General features: G+C 51.0%; 4 protein-coding genes across 4 annotated transcripts; 2 read left to right on the forward strand and 2 right to left on the reverse strand.

Annotated features, from left to right (window-relative positions):
* Positions 1 to 615: 615 nt before the first annotated feature.
* On the forward strand, positions 616 to 1,278 carry CGCS363_v002059 (uncharacterized protein; the record flags this gene model as incomplete). Its single annotated transcript, XM_036633908.1, has 2 exons — positions 616 to 730; positions 863 to 1,278. The coding sequence occupies 2 exons, from the start codon at positions 616 to 618 to the stop codon at positions 1,276 to 1,278; spliced, it is 531 nt and encodes a 176-aa protein (XP_036500402.1).
* A 2,283-nt stretch (positions 1,279 to 3,561) lies between these two features.
* On the forward strand, positions 3,562 to 7,178 carry alt3-1 (Cytochrome P450 monooxygenase alt3; the record flags this gene model as incomplete). The annotated part of the gene is made up of 6 exons (XM_036633909.1): positions 3,562 to 4,608; positions 4,661 to 4,936; positions 4,992 to 5,147; positions 5,637 to 6,746; positions 6,805 to 6,968; positions 7,022 to 7,178. 6 exons carry the CDS (start codon positions 3,562 to 3,564, stop codon positions 7,176 to 7,178), a joined length of 2,910 nt encoding a protein of 969 aa, XP_036499511.1.
* A 5,328-nt stretch (positions 7,179 to 12,506) lies between these two features.
* On the reverse strand, positions 12,507 to 14,220 carry prlL-13 (MFS transporter prlL; the record flags this gene model as incomplete). Its single annotated transcript, XM_036633910.1, has 4 exons — positions 12,507 to 13,493; positions 13,547 to 13,730; positions 13,782 to 13,865; positions 13,934 to 14,220. 4 exons carry the CDS (start codon positions 14,218 to 14,220, stop codon positions 12,507 to 12,509), a joined length of 1,542 nt encoding a protein of 513 aa, XP_036499512.1.
* A 1,098-nt stretch (positions 14,221 to 15,318) lies between these two features.
* On the reverse strand, positions 15,319 to 17,002 carry CGCS363_v002062 (uncharacterized protein; the record flags this gene model as incomplete). The annotated part of the gene is made up of 3 exons (XM_036633911.1): positions 15,319 to 16,274; positions 16,330 to 16,395; positions 16,444 to 17,002. 3 exons carry the CDS (start codon positions 17,000 to 17,002, stop codon positions 15,319 to 15,321), a joined length of 1,581 nt encoding a protein of 526 aa, XP_036499509.1.
* Between the last annotated feature and the right edge of the window lie 221 nt (positions 17,003 to 17,223).

The raw sequence follows: 17,223 nt of genomic DNA on the forward strand, positions 1-17,223 counted from the left end.
TACCCTGGCGACAAGTATCTCCATCACCCGAACGGTGATGATGGCGAGAAAGGTATTCAAATGGATGAGTAATGCATCGAGAACACCGAATGGCACATTTTCGAGCAATATATCCTTACCTTCGCCAGCATTTGAACCATCACAGGCCTTACAAACGAAGACCTTTGCTGACGACGAACGCATAGGTCAATTTCGACCCGTTATTCTCCAAGCCGCCGACACTGGATTTGAATCCGTTGGCATGTACTAACTCCTACGGGCAGCAGTGTCAATTGGACCGTCTTCCACAGTGATAAAGCCTGAAGCAACGATAATGATTTCAATGGCAACAGCTCCGATAGCCATGAGACTGGCTACAAAGGCGACAATGCACACAATGGCTTTCGCCTGGAGAGCTTTTCGCCGGACGACGCGCCGATCAGGGACTATAGCAAGGGTTTTCAAAAGAGTCGCAACGAGGAGAGATTCCTTGGTGTTTTAGGGTTCTTAAGTTCGTTGCAGTGAGACTTGAATTGGTCAACTCAACAGTCTCGCCTTTGTCTTGGCGGTATTGAGGGAGCTGTCGGCTCTGTCGCCGGAGAAGCCCTCTCCACAGTGGCCGGCGCCCAGAGTGCTATGGCGAATGGCAACACCTCCAACGCCGTCAAAAGTGCCACCAGCTCTGGAGCTATCGAGTGTGCTGTCCAGACTGAAGCATCCCTCCAAGCCATGGCAAAGACAGTCCGCCCGAGTTCTGAGGACCATCAAGTCCCAGTGCCGCTCGCTCAGGCCCAGACTTGACACCACTGTACCCCTTGCTGGTCCTCGTCTGACCGAGTAAGGACTTGACTTGGCTCACCAATACGTGGTTCGCATGAATCAGGAGGGCGGTGGTCTTCAAAGGGTGGTGGTCTTCAGAGGGTGGTGGTCTTCACAGGGTGGTATCGAAACACTGGCGGCGATACCGAGTACACTCTCAATTCCCCCGTCCCCGGTAGCCAAGAGCACGCCACTCGAGTTGTCATCAGGCGTGTTGCTATTGCTGAGGCCGCTCTTGAGACTCTAATGACGCTCCCCAGGGAGATGCTGAACCGACTCCGCATTAAAGCCTCCTCTCACGGCGGTGGCGAAGAAGGCTTCTTCGACGTGATCAAGTGCGGCATTCAGAAGACTGGACCTGCTGTTCTGTACATTGCAAAGAAGGTGGTGCACACCGTCATTCTTGTCATTGTCGTTGAGCTCTCCGAGAGATTCAAGGGTGCAGTCGGCGCGGAGAGCAGCACAACTCCCTACAATTAAGGCGATAACCACAACAAGATGGGCCGTTTAAGCAAGCTATCGACAAAACATCTGATCACGGCTATGAGGCAGTGGAGGTGAGCGAAAATTCTCCTCTTGACTTACAATGATGGAAGACCACATTACTACCACCTTCCAAATTGGGACGGGCTGGTGTTCATCAACGAAAATTGGCTTGTGAACAACTGAGTCCATGTGCTTTAGATAGTTGGCAGTCATTGCCACGCACTGATGAGACAAGGACGTCTCTCCCATCTTGCCTCAACATAGACTTTCCAGACAATGATCCCATCGATGCCCATGGGGACTCTTGTCATCGTTGGCTTTGCGATTCGACTTTGCGGTTTGGGAATGTCTACAGCCATGCAAGGTTAGGACTTTTGCCCACTTCGATTGCCTTTTGATGTTTTAGGTGCTTGACGTTGGATATTCGTCGTTGGGGTCTGTCGTTCGTTTTTGGATGCTGGGCTAAGAAGTCGGCTCGGCTGGTCGGCGGTTCCGACTTATGGTGCCAACAGCAGGCTACTCAATATATCTTATCCTTTAATACATCTATTCGACCCCTTAAATCAATGGCCAGGATCTTGTGACGCTGCACTTTGCGGCAGCGTGACTCGTTGACAGTCCAGGGCGGGGAAGATAAGCGATAGTGCGCTCTATCATTCGCACTTTAGATTTTCCGTCACTGTGGCCGGTGATTACGATGTTTATGCCGCCTTAACAAACAAGGAAGGCACAGTGCCGATTTGTGGGGTTGATTGAAGATGGAATAAGGTTTGACAAGGTTCATCGACATCTCGTCGGCGATGCCCGCACACCAGCTGGTGCCCGCACTCTTGCTCATCCCCAGAACAGAACAATAGACAGAACAAGGGGACACCACGAATACTTGGATCTCTCGAATGAGACCCAATGACGATTTCATCATTATGGTGTTGGCTGCCCGCGGGAAACACCCGTGCAGCGAACAGATTGCACTGGCCAAGCAACATCATCAGGAGCGACGGTTGTCTTGGCTCTCGAGTCAAACATGCACATCTTAAGACGAACCGATAGAGTGGAACTGCCCCAGGATATAGAGTACCTAGGCGCCGACTCCGACGGTTCCGGACACGAGTGCGCCCTACGCAAATGCAACGCTGTGAATGGGGGAAAGGCAGCCTCAGTCAACGGACCAAGCAGCCTTAATTCAGTTTTAAGATCACTACATGGATCGTCAAAAGCCTATTGCCGGCAACTGAATCACTGCACCCCACTTCAAGCGGGCGACCGACTCATCTGCGATTCCGATTGGGGTGTTTAGACTTTATGTTTGCAGAGCTAAAAACGTTCCGCCCGCTGACAACGTGAAGGGCCCCCCGAGCTGGTAGGCTTTCTGCAGGTGAGTGCAACGGTAACTGTGTTAGTCGGTATGAAGGGAGGGGCGGAAGGTACTCGGGTTCGTTACCACGCCGGGGCGGGAAGAATGCCTGATGGCTCGTGTAAGACAGACTAGCTCTAGTACGGACATCGGACGGCCTGTTGCTGTGAGACTTGAGACAAAGGTTGTCCGACCTGAAATGAGGGGTTCGCGGACGTTGACGACGACAACAACTGCATTCCTGCCTTGATTCTCTCAGGATGGCGAAGAAACATCAAACATCGGCTGGGAAAGCAAGGTGGAAGATCTTGTGCCCTTTTGACCGTTCTTTCACTCTCATGACCACTCCCAAGCCTGACTGTAGATTGGGACACACGCAGTAGCTTCGGTCATCCCGTGCATCCCCATATCGTTCCTTTCCCATCTCATCTCCTTTGTACCTGCGTCTCGTTCCACTGCATCCACCAGCGAATCTTGCGGCTGCTTCTCGTCTGCGAACTGCACCCCGGAGGTGTAAGGCGGTCGTCCACACCCCCATTTCGTTTGACTACAAAACATATCTTATCCCAAGCTCTTCCTCCCACCTGTTCGTCTTCTGCCCGTCCGTCTTCTGCCCGTCATCCACAATGCGTCCGTTCGTTTCGCTCGTTTCTTTCCTTTCTTGCCTGACCCAAGTTTCTGCTTGGGCCCCGCGCGCCAGCGGACATGGTGCTCCAGGGCACTATGGAGGTATGCAAACGCATGACGCCAGCTTCACACCCGACCATATCTTAAGGGTTACTCAACAGAACGTCTCAATTGGCTGCCAAACACGGGAGTCGGTTGTCGTTAATGGCACTCTCTACGGCCCAACACTTAGGCTCCCGCCCGGACAGAGGAGTTGGATTAGAGTATATAACGACATGGAACACCACAACACTACCATGCATTGGCACGGACTCAGCATGCGCATGGCGCCCTTTTCAGATGGCACTCCGTCTGCGAGTCAATGGCCCATCCCACCGGGTCGCTTCTTCGACTACGAGGTTTACCCTCTGAAGTCAGAGTCCGGTACCTACTTCTATCACTCGCATGTGGGCTTCCAGGCTATGACCGCCGCTGGGCCTTTGATCATTGAGGACAGTGCGGAACCTCCTTACGCATATGATGATGAGCGAATCATCATGCTTTCCGACTATTACAACAAAACCGATACTCAGATCGAAAAGGGATTGACTGCGTCGCCTTTCGTATGGTCCGGTGAGACCAACGCGGTCCTCATCAATGGCGTTGGAGTTTCAGTTGACGAAACAGCTGGCCAGAACGGCTGCAAGCTGCCTATTATCAACGTTGAGCCTGGAAAGACTTACCGTCTGCGGTTCATCGGTGCCACGGCCATTTCCATGGTGCAACTGGGCATTGTGGGCCACGATAACTTCACCATCATTTCTGCTGATGGCGCGTACACCAAGCCACACTCCGAGAACATCATGCAACTGTCTTCAGGTCAGCGCTTTGATGTCATTTTCAAGGCGAAGACTGAGGAGGAGCTCAACGGAACTGGCGACTTCCTCATCCAGATGGAGACAAAGGACAGACCTAAAGTTTACCAAGGCTACGGTGTCCTGCGATACTACAAGGCTACGACTCAGATTAATAAGGCGCCCGCGACTCCCCCTTTGACGTTCTCCACGAAGCCCTACGAATGGGCTGAGTACGCATTGGAGCCTCTGGTGCCCAACAACTTTCCAAAGGCAAGTGAGGTGACACGCACCATCAACATCGACAGTCGACAGTTGTCTACGCAATCAATCATCTGGCAGATCAACGGACTGGAGTGGAATGAAACCTCGTCACCGTTCCCTGGTGACAAGCCGTATCTGGTCAACATTTATGAGCAAGGGGAAGCCGCGATGCCAAACTACACAGCTGCGATGAACAACAACGGTTGGGACCCAACAACATTGACTTGGCCTGCGAAGCTTGGCGAGGTAAGCAATCCTTACTGGTTGGCGTCTGTGACATACGCTTACCAATTTGCAGGTTCTTGAGATTGTCTGGCACAACACTGGTTCCCTCGTCAACAATGGTGGTGGCGTGGACTTCCACCCATTCCATGCTCATGGTGGACATTTCTGGGACATTGGAAGTGGCAACGGAACATACAACCAAACAGAAAATGAGGAGAAGCTGAAAAACTACAACCCGGTCAAGCGAGACACAACGAACCTTTACCGATACGGCGAAAAGACGACATCTGGCGCTAACGCTGGCTGGAGAGCGTGGCGTCTGCGCGTAGAAGATGCCGGTGTCTGGATGGTATGTTTCATTCTGCTCGGCTCATCGTGAGACATGGAATTAACGAACATTCTAGATCCACTGCCACATCCTGCAACACATGGTGATGGGCATGCAAACTGTCTGGGTCATGGGAGATTACAAAGACATTGCCGTCTTGCCCCTCTTGGATACGGCTGGGTATCTGCAGTTTGGCGGCAACTCGACGGGCAACTCAACAGACGCGCCGACAGTAATGCATTTCTTTGAGGCGGATGACTAAGCGTAATCATGAATTCATAGACATATTTTGATATCCATAGAGCTCTCTACCATCATGGGGTTTGGGAGAGCACACAGAGTACGACATCACAATCAATCGTGGACCCGCTACAGGGATCCAATTTCTTCAATTGTTGAATCATGTCCAAGCCGTTGTGCACGTTTCCTGGGGTGGAACTGTCACTGGTGTCCTTAACCCAAAAGACTGACTCGCGAGCGCAAACCACGAAAATCTCAATGTTGAACATAAAACGGTGTGAGCCGTGATGCTTGGCATTGGCCAAGCGACGGGAACTTTGTTTTATTTGTTTCCCTTTACTTCTGGTCGACATCTGTCCGTGATGGGAATGTCTCATTTGGTGGTGCACTGTGCCTCTAGCGCGGCAGGCATCTTGCTGTTCTTCGCTGTCTCCGTGAGTAGGCAACTTCCCTGATAAGGGCACTAACTGAATATGTGTAGGCGATCCTTTATGGTGTCGGTCGCGCCGCTTACAACATCTACTTCCATCCGCTTCGGCATTATCCCGGTCCCCGACTGTGGGCAATAAGCCGCCTTCCCTGGAACCTCGTCAATCTCAAAGGAAGCTTGGCCTTCAGAATTCGAGAACTGCACGAGCAGTATGGCCCAGTGGTCAGAATTGCGCCAGATGAGCTTTCATACACCAGCTCCACCGCCTGGAAGAAGATCTACGGTCAACGAACCCCTGAGTTCCCAAAGTGCTTTGACGGCCGTGGAATCGCTGGTCCGAGTGTGACCAACCCAGCTGTTCGCAATGGCGGCATTGTCACCGCTGATCAAGAGCCACATGCCAGACTCCGGAAAGCTGTCTTACCAGCGTTTAGCGAGCGTGCATTGAGAGAACAAGAGGAAATTCTGCAACTCTACGCCAACAAACTTGTAGATCGGCTACGATCCTCCAGCAAGAGCGGCGCCCCACAGGATTTGGTCAAGTGGTTCAGTCTGGCTGCCTTTGATATTATCAGCGATTTGGCCTTCGGCCAGGCCGCTGGCTGTCTAGACGATGCATCCCAGCCATGGCTCCAGGTTATCGGGACCAGAGCTCAGGGCATTGTCCGGTATCAATTTGCGATTCATTACGGCTTGGACAGGTGGCTCGAGTGGCTCGCCCCGAAGGCTCAGAAAATGGCTCTCAAGAAGCATGGCGAACTCACAGCTGGGAAGGTCAAGCGAAGGCTTCAGGCCACCGAGAACAAGAAGGATTTCATGAGCTACATTCTGGAAAATCCTCAAGCGGACCTGAGCAATGCCGACCTCGTCAGAATGGCATCGGCCTTCATTGTGGCTGGCAGCGGTACTGCTGCCACCGCGCTGTCCGGCATCACGTACTTCTTGTGTCGGAGTCCTGAGAAATACTCAAGATTGACACAGGAGATCCGCAACGCCTTTACAAGAGACGAGGACATCACGATGACTTCAACCGGTGAGCTGCGATACCTCAAGGCAGTCATTGAGGAAGGGTTGAGAATATATCCTCCAAGCCCCAGCGCTTTACCCCGTTTCGTGCCTGGTGCCGGCGAAGATATTGACGGCAAATGGGTTCCCGGAGGAGTATGTGCATAGCCCATAAGTACTTGTGTGAAGACCGCTAACAAGATTGGCTTGGCAGACCGCAGTTGGAGTCCATCAACTTTCAGCTGCTCACTCGGGATTCAACTGGTCACATCCCAAGGAGTTCATCCCTGAACGATGGATGGATGAAGATTTCAGCAGGGACGACAAGTTTGCCAGTCAGCCATTCTCATTTGGTCCGAGAAACTGCATCGGAAAGAGGTGAGAGAGTCGCGATGGGCCCCAAATTGGAGACTTACTGACAACACCTCTAGCATGGCATATGCAGAATTGCGCATCGTTTTGGCCAAGATTCTATGGAATTTTGATCTTGAGCTTGTCGACATGGCTGAAGATTGGGTGAGCAAGCAAAGGATCTACCTCATCTGGCAGAAGGTGCCGTTGATGGTTAGATGTCGCCAGAGGGTGTAACTAAGAATTATATACTTATGTAATTGTAACAAAACATACTCATCCATGATTCCCTAGTACTCAGCGATATTTATGTTATCTAAATACACCCTGAGCGCGGTATACGTACATTTCTTGATACGTGTATATCCCTAATCTGGGACACGCAGCTCGAAGCTTTGTTATCCGGGTGGACGGATGCGAACAATGACGAGAGGAGACAGCGGAGAACGACAACGGCGCCACATAACGACAGGGACAGCGACGACAATGAGGATGAGAGCGATTATGAGAAAGATGATAAAAATGGCAAAAAAAGTAGATGACAGGGTCGATAGAAGTGATAACTAGACTAAAATAAGAGTCTTATGCGGCTCTCTGCTGAAAGCATTACGCTAGAAGTGAATAGCAGAAATCGTATAAGATACCAAGGAATGTCGTTTTAATGTAGTCCTAGTCTATTTTCTAAGGTTCGTCACTACCTTGGCAGCGTCGTACTCTGAATGTGTATTTTGATGGCGGAAAGCTTAATGCTGGGTGACCCTGGGGATTTTGCTCATAAACGTCAAATGCGAACCTGGAGAACACGTGCTTCCTATATAAAACCTTACCCTTGACCTTCTTTTCCACTCCTTTCTCCGCCTTCAGTGATTTTTTTACTACGCTTTGTCTGTTCCTCTTCACCCCATCCCGTTTGCAAGTCCCGCCATCCGCCCATTTGTGGCCCATGCTTTCACGATGCGACGTAGTTCAAGACTAGAACTACCCCAGCACGCCTCTCCCCGAAGAAATCTGATACAGGATATTCGATGGACGGCAATCCCATCGGAGCTCCAACTAATGATCTTGGAAGAGCTCGGCAGCTTGGCCCATGGAAAGCATTCCCTAGCCAGATTGGCAAGTGTATCTCGGCAATGGCAGACATTTTTCGAACCGCAAATATGGCGGACCCTGAACTTCCAATCGTCAACTCTTGATCGTACTCTGATGAAACGATATATAACAGACATTCGAAAAACACTGGTCAAGAAGATCTCCTTCCACTTATGGCTCAGAGAATACTCTTGTGACGATTGCGACCAACCAGAAGACGCACGCACAGCCACCTCGAACGATGCGAGTTTCATCAGACAGTTGACCGCACTTTTCTCTGCACTTTCAAGTTGGGAGATGGGGGGCTTAACACTCGAGCTCAGCGCCAGCTCCCCTAGCGACTCACAGCACCAGCATCCCGGTAGATGTGAATCTCACAATCGGCCCACATATTCTCCTCGAGGTGCCAGGGAGCGATTGATCGGAAATCTCCTGCACGTGGGAAGTACCCGCAAATCATATTTTCCTAGGGTACCTGTGATTCAAGAATTTTCCATCCGGAGAACCTTTTATCGCAGCCTATCGGCAATTTCTATGCGAGACATACTGCAAAGCCTGCCGGAAGTCAAGCGTATCAACTACGAACCATGGCTTGCAGTTACACGGCTAGGACAGGCTGAGAGGAACAGGGCGAACGCAATGCTGTTCCTAACGATCAATAACTATTCGACCATTAAAGAGGTGTCTTTATGGGAGACACAATCCCAACGGCTTCACAAACAGCGATTATATGCCAAGAAATCAGATGATATTTTGACCTCGGCCGCAGTCAGTGCCAGCTTTTATCTCAACAGGCTCGCAATATCTCATGCAATCGATGCGAAAGACTTTTTCAGACACTACAATTTGCTAATAGAGGCTTCTTCCAGTTCACTACAAACCCAGCCAGCTATGTCCTGGCCCAAACTCACCGACTTGGTACTTACTTGCCAGACTGACCAATGTTTGAGTCTACACAGCATAGCAAACCTACTTCAAGCAGCAAGTCGAGCAGCTATACGCATGCCCCGTCTCAGGACTATGGAAGTCTGGGCAGCCGGTGTGCACAAGGGCTTCATGTTCAGGTATGCCGTTCTAGGCGAGAAAGCTGAACTCACGATATCTGCGACTTTGCATGTAGAAATACCCACCTGGGTCACATCAACGTGGGAAGCGGTATCAAAACAACACGGAAATCGGGTTTTCGAACGCAAAGTCTTATTTATCGATCCGGCGACTTTGAATAAGCGCCACGATATTTGCAGACACCTTAGATTACGTCACCTGCTTCAGCAATGGAACTGATCGGAGTGTTTGACAGGCTTCGGTGAGGAGCATATATATTGACCAGCGATGGCAGGTAACAGGCAGTGCATTTAGAATCAACAATGCCTCAAAAACATAGCGAAGAATAGCGACGACATCAGGACCCAATACAACGTACTATTTATTTACGCATCACTCCATATTATGTCTCGTATCACAGGACACACGTTCTGTTATTTTCTCTCACCACTATGACCAGGTTCCGGAACCTCACAGCCCCCAATCCCTCTTTTCTCTCTCGTCCACGTGAAGAATCCAATCCTAATTCGGACTCAGTTGGACGTCGCGTTCACTGCGTCCGCCCTGTTCGCACTTCTTGTCAGTCTCTAGACACACAATACCTAGATGGAAGACGATTCGTACCTGCTGTAGCGAAAGTTGGTGTAGCTAGCCACACGGCTCAAGCCGAGGTTTGTCGTGCACTCTTCGCCCGCTGAAAGAGAGTATGCCACCCAAGAACCACCAATACCCTTGAGCTGGGTGATGGCATTGACCGAAGCGTGGTTCTTGATGCGCAAAGCGCCGGCTAGATTGCAGCCAGGGAAAGAAAAGAAGCTCTGAATTGAGCTTCCGGACGGTCCACAGGTCTCGAGAGTACCCGAGGTCTCACAGTTGCCAGACTCAACGGTGAACCAATTGGTACGCGACTCAATGGGATCGATGACTCGGCAGGTCAGTGCGTCCTGGGCAATAGCTGTGCTAGCTAAGACAGCAAGAGTGAAAATATCGGCTCTCATATTCAAAGGTGAACAAAGATTGAGCCAGAAGTACCGAAAGGTGATTCAATTATGTCTTGGGAGAGTTTGTAACAATGAGGTTGATGGGGAAGGAATGACCAAATTGGTAGGGACCGAGACAGCTTTATATAAGTTTCTACAATAATCCATAATTCACAATTACAGGACATAAACTCCTACATACCGGCAGATTGATGCTCCGGAAGTATTCCAAGAATCTAACTTTGGTCTTACAGTTCCAAAGTATGGTTTACCATATCTAACTTGAATTATAAATCGTTCCACCAACAACTTGACAACACACACGAGGAGTCCCGCGATGCAGCCCACGGGCAGACATGCAGATGCCGGCGGGATGTCAAACTAGGATGTAATCTTACTACTGGGTCGTATCTCGGCCGAAGAGGTGCTCGAAGTACATGGCATCTTGTATGTGTCATCCTTCCACTATACTTGTCGGGACTTAGATAGCGTCTGCCACAGGCTTGAGCGTTGATTCCCTTCGTTGGTAATCCTGCGTGAGTGCCCTTGTCATCGAGTCACTATAAATTGAAGCAGACTCGCTGCCCAAGCTCGAATGCTCATGAGTAGGGTTCGATTTCAAACTGCATATCTGGAGAAAATTCTCCAGCGCTTGTCGAGACGCTACCTCAACTCCTATGGCCACCTTCGTCGACCGCCCGAGCCCGCAAAGCCTCCTTGCATCAACGCGAAAATCTTCGGTGTCATACCCTTCCACGTTGTGAACACATGTACGCATGAAGAGCTTCTGGGAGCTGCAGAGCTACGGAATCACCCCGGTCAATGCCAATGACTTCAGGCGCGCGCGAGCCGGCGGGATGTCACGGGTGAAAGGACCATCCATTTTCGATTTGCAAAGAACACACGATAAGTCTGCTGCCGCTGAATACGTCGCCCTTTTCTACAGCTGGATCGGTGTCTTGGCTCTAAAGGTGGGGGCGCTGGAATAATCAACCATCATCCCATTGGATGCGGCGTTTGAATAGACTCCAAGAAGAGTTCGGTACGGCCCGTTCTGACCCCACTGACCCCGTTGTGCCCTTGACACCAGCTCATTAAAGTATTGCCACAAATCAGATCTGTAGAATTCTAGGCTCAAACTTTTGGCAATGAAAGTGCAAGATGATAGATCACATCAATAGTCGACTGCAGGAGTGAAGTCACACCAGAGGAACACATGAGGCCAAACAAGTCACCACTGCCGTATCGATGTTCAACAGCAACATTAACGTCTTTGCTATGATTTACTGCTATATAAAGCCAGGAATACTTCCAGAAATATGAGTCTTACTCCGTTGTCATCATCACCACCATCATCATCATCATTATTACACTCCCGCAACATCATTCACAACTCAAAAAGCTCTTCGACTCTGTTCCAGCCATGAGACTCACCATCCTATCCCTAAGCGCCTTCATCGTTGCGTCTGCAGCTCAAACTACCACTTGCGCCGTCGTTGACCCTTCCGTCGATCACTCCAAATGGTATACTCCCAGGTCTGGGTCGTGTACGACCACAGATGGCGTAACGTCCTGTTCTGAATCTACCATCGCCGCCTATTTCTCCGCTCCTGGATGTAACAATGCCGGTACCGTGCGCATCAAAAGCACCAGTGAAACACGAACTATCGTACTACTCAAAGGCACTGGTGGTGCCGTCGTAGGGTACTACGTCGACGCTGGGAAAGAGTGTACGGCTAGCGTTGGTATCAAGCACATTTCAAGCTTCAGCACCTATCGGATATAAGTTCCTCTGAGCTTTCTGAACTTGTAAGTTTCTATGCACAATGCCGTTGGTCTGGAGGCTAACCATCAATAACAGGTCTACCCTCTCAAACCGCCAAATGAAACTGAATACATTCGTGGGAAAAGGCTATTATTTGGCGGTTTGGGTGACCGCCATTTCAAAGTGCATGTGGCGGGCAAAAGGGGTAGGGGCGAACAGATTACGTAGGCATCCACAAAGATCACAATACTCAAGCAGAACCTCAGACAACACAATGAACAGACGGGGATAACTGTTTCGCCAATACATTTGTGACTCTATCTCGTAGCCTGGTTGGCCCTCTACTCCTCCTTGTTGACTTGTGGTTGCGAACATTGAGGCTTATTTCGGGATGGTGTCTAAGTCAGAGTTTAAATTAGAGCTGCGGAGCCAACCCGCCGTTTGGGAAGCATCCTGAACGAAATAAAGATCTATTGGATCCAATCTCCATATTGAACATTAGCCATGTTCTCATTTCTTTTTTCCTGTTAATCGAAACAGCGTGCTAGCATATTTTGTAGCAATACTTCGCAAACTGCAATCTGACAAAGGACCTACTGTTCTTAGGTGACGAGATGTCCTTGGCTCCTGCAAATGCGTATGCCCGTATACTTTTTCAAACCCAATGACTACTAGGAATCCCAAGCGTTACATAACATATGGCTGATAAGCCGTCCCATTCCTTATCGCTGTGCGGTACAGCTTCTTGTTGGATCGATGCAGGTAGAGCTTCAGACCCATGGCGCTCACGCAGGCGATCAAGCCCATGACCATCATCATGATGAACGCCAAACGATACCGAGGCTCGTCAGAGTCGACAAAGAAGTAGGGAGCGATCAGATTTCCGATTTGACCCAAAACGTTGACGAGAGCGACAGAAATTGCACGTTTCTCAGGGGTTCTGCCCATCGTATTGGAAGTCCAGGTGCTGATCAAGGGGTTGGCGAAGTACATGCCGCCAACGTAGATGAAAGAGGCACCATAACGGGCGTTGCGGTTCTCGGTGGCGAGGCAAATGATGTAGCCGATGCACCCAAACGCAATAGGTCCCGCAAAGTGGTATCCACGCTCCTTAGTCTTGTCGGAGTGCCAGGCATTGACCAGGGATCCAGCGGCGGCGAAGATGTATGGGGGCGCCGTGAGCACCAGAGTGATCGTGTTGTTGTAGCCAAATCCGCGAACGATTGATGGGAAGAAGTTGGAGAACCCGTAGGCAGCCGAGATGCCGATGTTCATGCCGACGAGAAGCCACATCTTGTAATCGAAGACACTCATCTTCAGTCCGTGCCATACACCAGTCTTCGCCTCCGCGGTGGAAACTCGATCGGCAAGAATGCGAGCAGCGGCGACTTTGCGCATGTCCTCAGTCATTGACCAACGAGCACTACCAGTTGTGGAGTCTGGATAGTCGGGCAGAATGAACAGGGCGATCATGGCAAGTCCTGCACCAGTGGACGCGAGGACAATGAAAAGCCACTGCCATCCAGCCAAGCCGTACGACCCTTCAAGCGTGCCGAAAACAGCGGCAGCAATGAGTCCTGCGGTGCAAAATGCGAGTGTCTGGCCAGTGTATAGAAGGGCACATCTGAGCGCCATTTCCTTCCTTGTGTACCAGCAAGACATGACATAGATTGCCTGAAACCGACATCATTAGTCATAGAAACTGTTAAGATTGACTTCATACGTACACCAGGAAACAGCGGTGCCTCGACCACTCCTAAGAAGAATCTCACGGCAATGAGCCCTTGGTAGTTCTTCACACCACAAGTGGCAGCGGAGACGCTAGACCAGACCAGGGCCATGCAGCAGAGGTACAGGCTAGGCCGCACCTTTCCAATGATCATGTTCGAAGGGATCTGGCCAAGAACGTAGCTACCGATTCATTAGCATTTAAAGAGGTTCTGCGAGGTACAAGAAACTCACCCAACACTTAGAATCGAAACCGCAGTGCCGTATTGGTACCCTTTTAGATCCAGGTCCTCGTCAAGGCTGCTGAGTCTAGCCTGTCTATGATGCGATGTGCGTCAGCTTGAAGCCAAATGATGAATTGATGTGCAAGGGGCGTTATGACTTACGCGATGGAGGCACGATCCAAGTAGTTAAACAGATACAAGACCCAGAGGCATGGCATCAGAGTCATGTCAAGGCGTTTGACGACCTGCTTCTCCAGCTCTCTCCAGTTTGGGATGCCCAAAGCGTCGATCTGCTCCTCTGGAGAAGGCAGAAGCTCCCCCTTTCCGTCCCCATCATTTGCCTCGACGATTGACGGTTCCTTGTTGACCTCATCTGGGCGGTTGGTCTCGACGGCATCTGGGGGAGCGGTGCCTCCGGTACGTTGGGATGGCTTTTCTTGGGAAACCATATCTTGCAAAGGCACTGAGATTAACAGGAAATGAGAACGAGATAAATCAGAGAATGAAGTCAGATTAAAAAGAACTAAGAACGTAAGAAGCTTCTTATAAAGAAAGGGAAGGAAAAGTAGACGGGGAGGGACAGTTGAACAACAACATCAGTGGAGGCTGGATCTCGCTTCGCATTGCCCCGTCTCCCCATATCTCTCCGCTTCAACCCTCCTCATTTTCCCCAGACCCCGCCTCCAGATTTGAGATGCTCCACGCCAGCATTCTCAGCAGATGGGGTCTTTTCGAACGTGGATGTCGACTTGCCAACCAAGACAATATGAAAGTGATCGTCTACCACGCCCGCCTCCACAAGTCCCACTGATTTCTTTTCCGATATCTTCCCATCATCCGAGGTTAATCAGTCGTTGATTCTCTTGCAAGCATTTAGCTACAGCGGGTTCGTCTAAGTACAGTCCCCGTCGTGAAGGCGTCCTAGGGTCTGGGCGGGCTCGGCGTGCATCTCGCAGAGCCGCTGAGATTTAACCATACATGTCTTTTCAAAGACCAAGATGGCAAAACATCCGACGCCTCGACCGACCTGAAAGTCGGGAGCAGGGAGGATTTCAACATTTGGCAGCAAACCCGTCGAATGAAGACCAAGAATGGTTGGAGGGGAGGAGCGCGGCGGGCGGGCCAAGATGGCGGGCCAAGATCCCCAAGACTCCAAGACTTCTTGGTGCTCGGGAGTTGACCGAAGCGCCTCAACACAAGATGGAATCTGGCTCGATGTTTGACTTGGCACGGAAGCTATGATCGCGCCCAGCAGAGCCGCCTTGGAAATGTTCAAGGTTTGAATCCTCCTCTCCGCAAGGGGAGGTCAAGTAGATGCTCCGAATTATGGGACGGCATATCTCGGAAACCATTTGAAGCACCGACCGCTTCGTTGTCTCTGATGATTCCCTCGCCATGGGATACGGTAAGTTTTCGGATTCTACATCTCTGGTTGCTCAACGTGGATTCTTCCATCTCATTTCCGTTACATGTTTCTCATGACCTACGTGTTGCCTTCAATGATTTACAAATAATGCACCGAAGTCTGCATGTGTTGTTCAATTGCTTCACAGTTCGTCAATTCCCCACTTCGGCTCAGAAGGCGGATTAGCCAAGTCGAAGGAAATCGGGACAGGTCTCGTCTTCCTTAGCGCTCTCCCATCTTTCCCAACAGCCTCTGCAATAATCGCGATGTCATCAGCCACAGCTACTCCACGAAACTTGGCGTGGGTCTCGAAGCCCTCGCGCTCAACTTCTCCCAAGAGATCTTCCTTAGACTTCGCTGCAAATCGGGCGTAGAACCTCCACGCGGCAGCCTCCGTATCTCCGTTCCACGAGATGTAGACATCCAATTCACCATCTCGATCACCCTTGAAAGTCACGATAGCAGGTTCCTCAGCAGGCGTTCCGGTCCAGTTGTACCTGAAGCCACGATAGCTCTGCGTAAAGATACCTTCCGGAGCGGAATCGAGGTACGCGTGGAACAAGACCTTGCCCTCATGGCTGTACTCTGTCACCGCGCCAGACTGGCCCCAGTTGATAAAGATATTGTCGTTTGGCAGGATCTGCAAGCTACCCTGCGTGTGCGCCGACAAGCCATCTGGTGCGTCGTACGTCTGGATCGCTTTCGCGGTGCCGTCGGTGTGGTTCAGCTGATAGATGCGCCCCCGCGAGAATGCGTTCGTCTTCTGGGGCGCCGAGTGGGCTCCATTATCAAACAGGGAGATGACTTCGATCTTTCCATCTGCGGAACGGCTGCGAAATCGCGCGTGGTGTTGGTAGCCAAACACGTCTTCGTTGGCTAGCGCAAATGAAGAACCTCCATGGAAGCCTCCGAGTTGCCAGATGATTTCGCCGCTGGTTCCGTTGATCTTGAAGACCGCTGCGACGTTTCTTGCCGATATGAGATAGTTCCCTTCGTCGTCTTTGTCGACACTGTTAATGTGGAAATAGTTCCAGGCATCCGTCTCTGTTGTGCCACTTCCGGGCAGACCGGGGCCAAAGTCAAGTGGGAAAGCGCTGTCTACGAGGATAATCAGCCACCTTTAACCAACTAAAGCAAGTGGTCAATCACTCACACTTGGGATCAACGTGGTCGAAGCTTTCCCATTTGAAGACGACGTCCCCGGTGTCAATGTCAATCTCTGAGAGATATTAGCAGCCAGACTGACACAACACGGTGGACAGCGTACCTTGAAAACCCCCTGACAGGATCCAATTCTGCTCCGCAGTCCCTCCCCATGGCTTCAACGACACCGTTCGCGGGATCGGCGTCTCCACCAAGGCCGTCTTCCCGTCAACGAGCCGGAACTCGTGCGCCGAGACGAGCCGGTGCGATCCGACCTTGACCACCTTGGCAACTTCATAGTCCTGCCCGAGGAGCGTGTGGTAGCCAAACATCCTACCGTGCTTTCCATCTAACGATCCTTGGAATGCACGCAGATACGGCTTCCCGTTCCAAGTATCGGGGCGGAAGTTCGCGACCCATCCGGAATGGTGTCCTATGCCGGACCAGACTAACTCTCCATCGTCTCGAAAGATGTAAGCTCCCGGCTGGACAGGGCCTCTGTGGCCTTCTTGGAAACCCTCGTAGGGTGCCACAAAGATGAAGCCCTTCTCCACGGCATGAGAGTCTGCTGCAACAGTAATGTTGAGTCTCGGGGCGGCAAGTTCGGGGCGGGACCGGAAGCGCCAGTCAGCGGCTGCAAGAGAGGCCAAGCTGAGGCATGCGACCCCCGGAGTGAGCTTCATCATATAATTGTTTTTCAATTCAAGACTTTCCGAGGTTTCAATGGAAGACGAGGGGTTGATGTATTGTGAATTTGGCGGAAGTCCTCGAAGCTTTCGTCTCAGCTTTTAAGCAGGAAACCCTTGACTAAGCCCACTGAGCCCAAAACGCAAATACCAGTTGATATGGCGCAAGAGGTTGATGAATTGAGCGATGCCGCACTCCAAATCCAACATCGCCGGCT

This window comes from Colletotrichum siamense (genome assembly GCF_013390195.1).
Source record: "Colletotrichum siamense strain Cg363 chromosome Unknown KSG_Cg363_contig02, whole genome shotgun sequence".
In the NCBI taxonomy this organism is placed as follows: Eukaryota; Fungi; Ascomycota; class Sordariomycetes; order Glomerellales; family Glomerellaceae; genus Colletotrichum; species Colletotrichum siamense.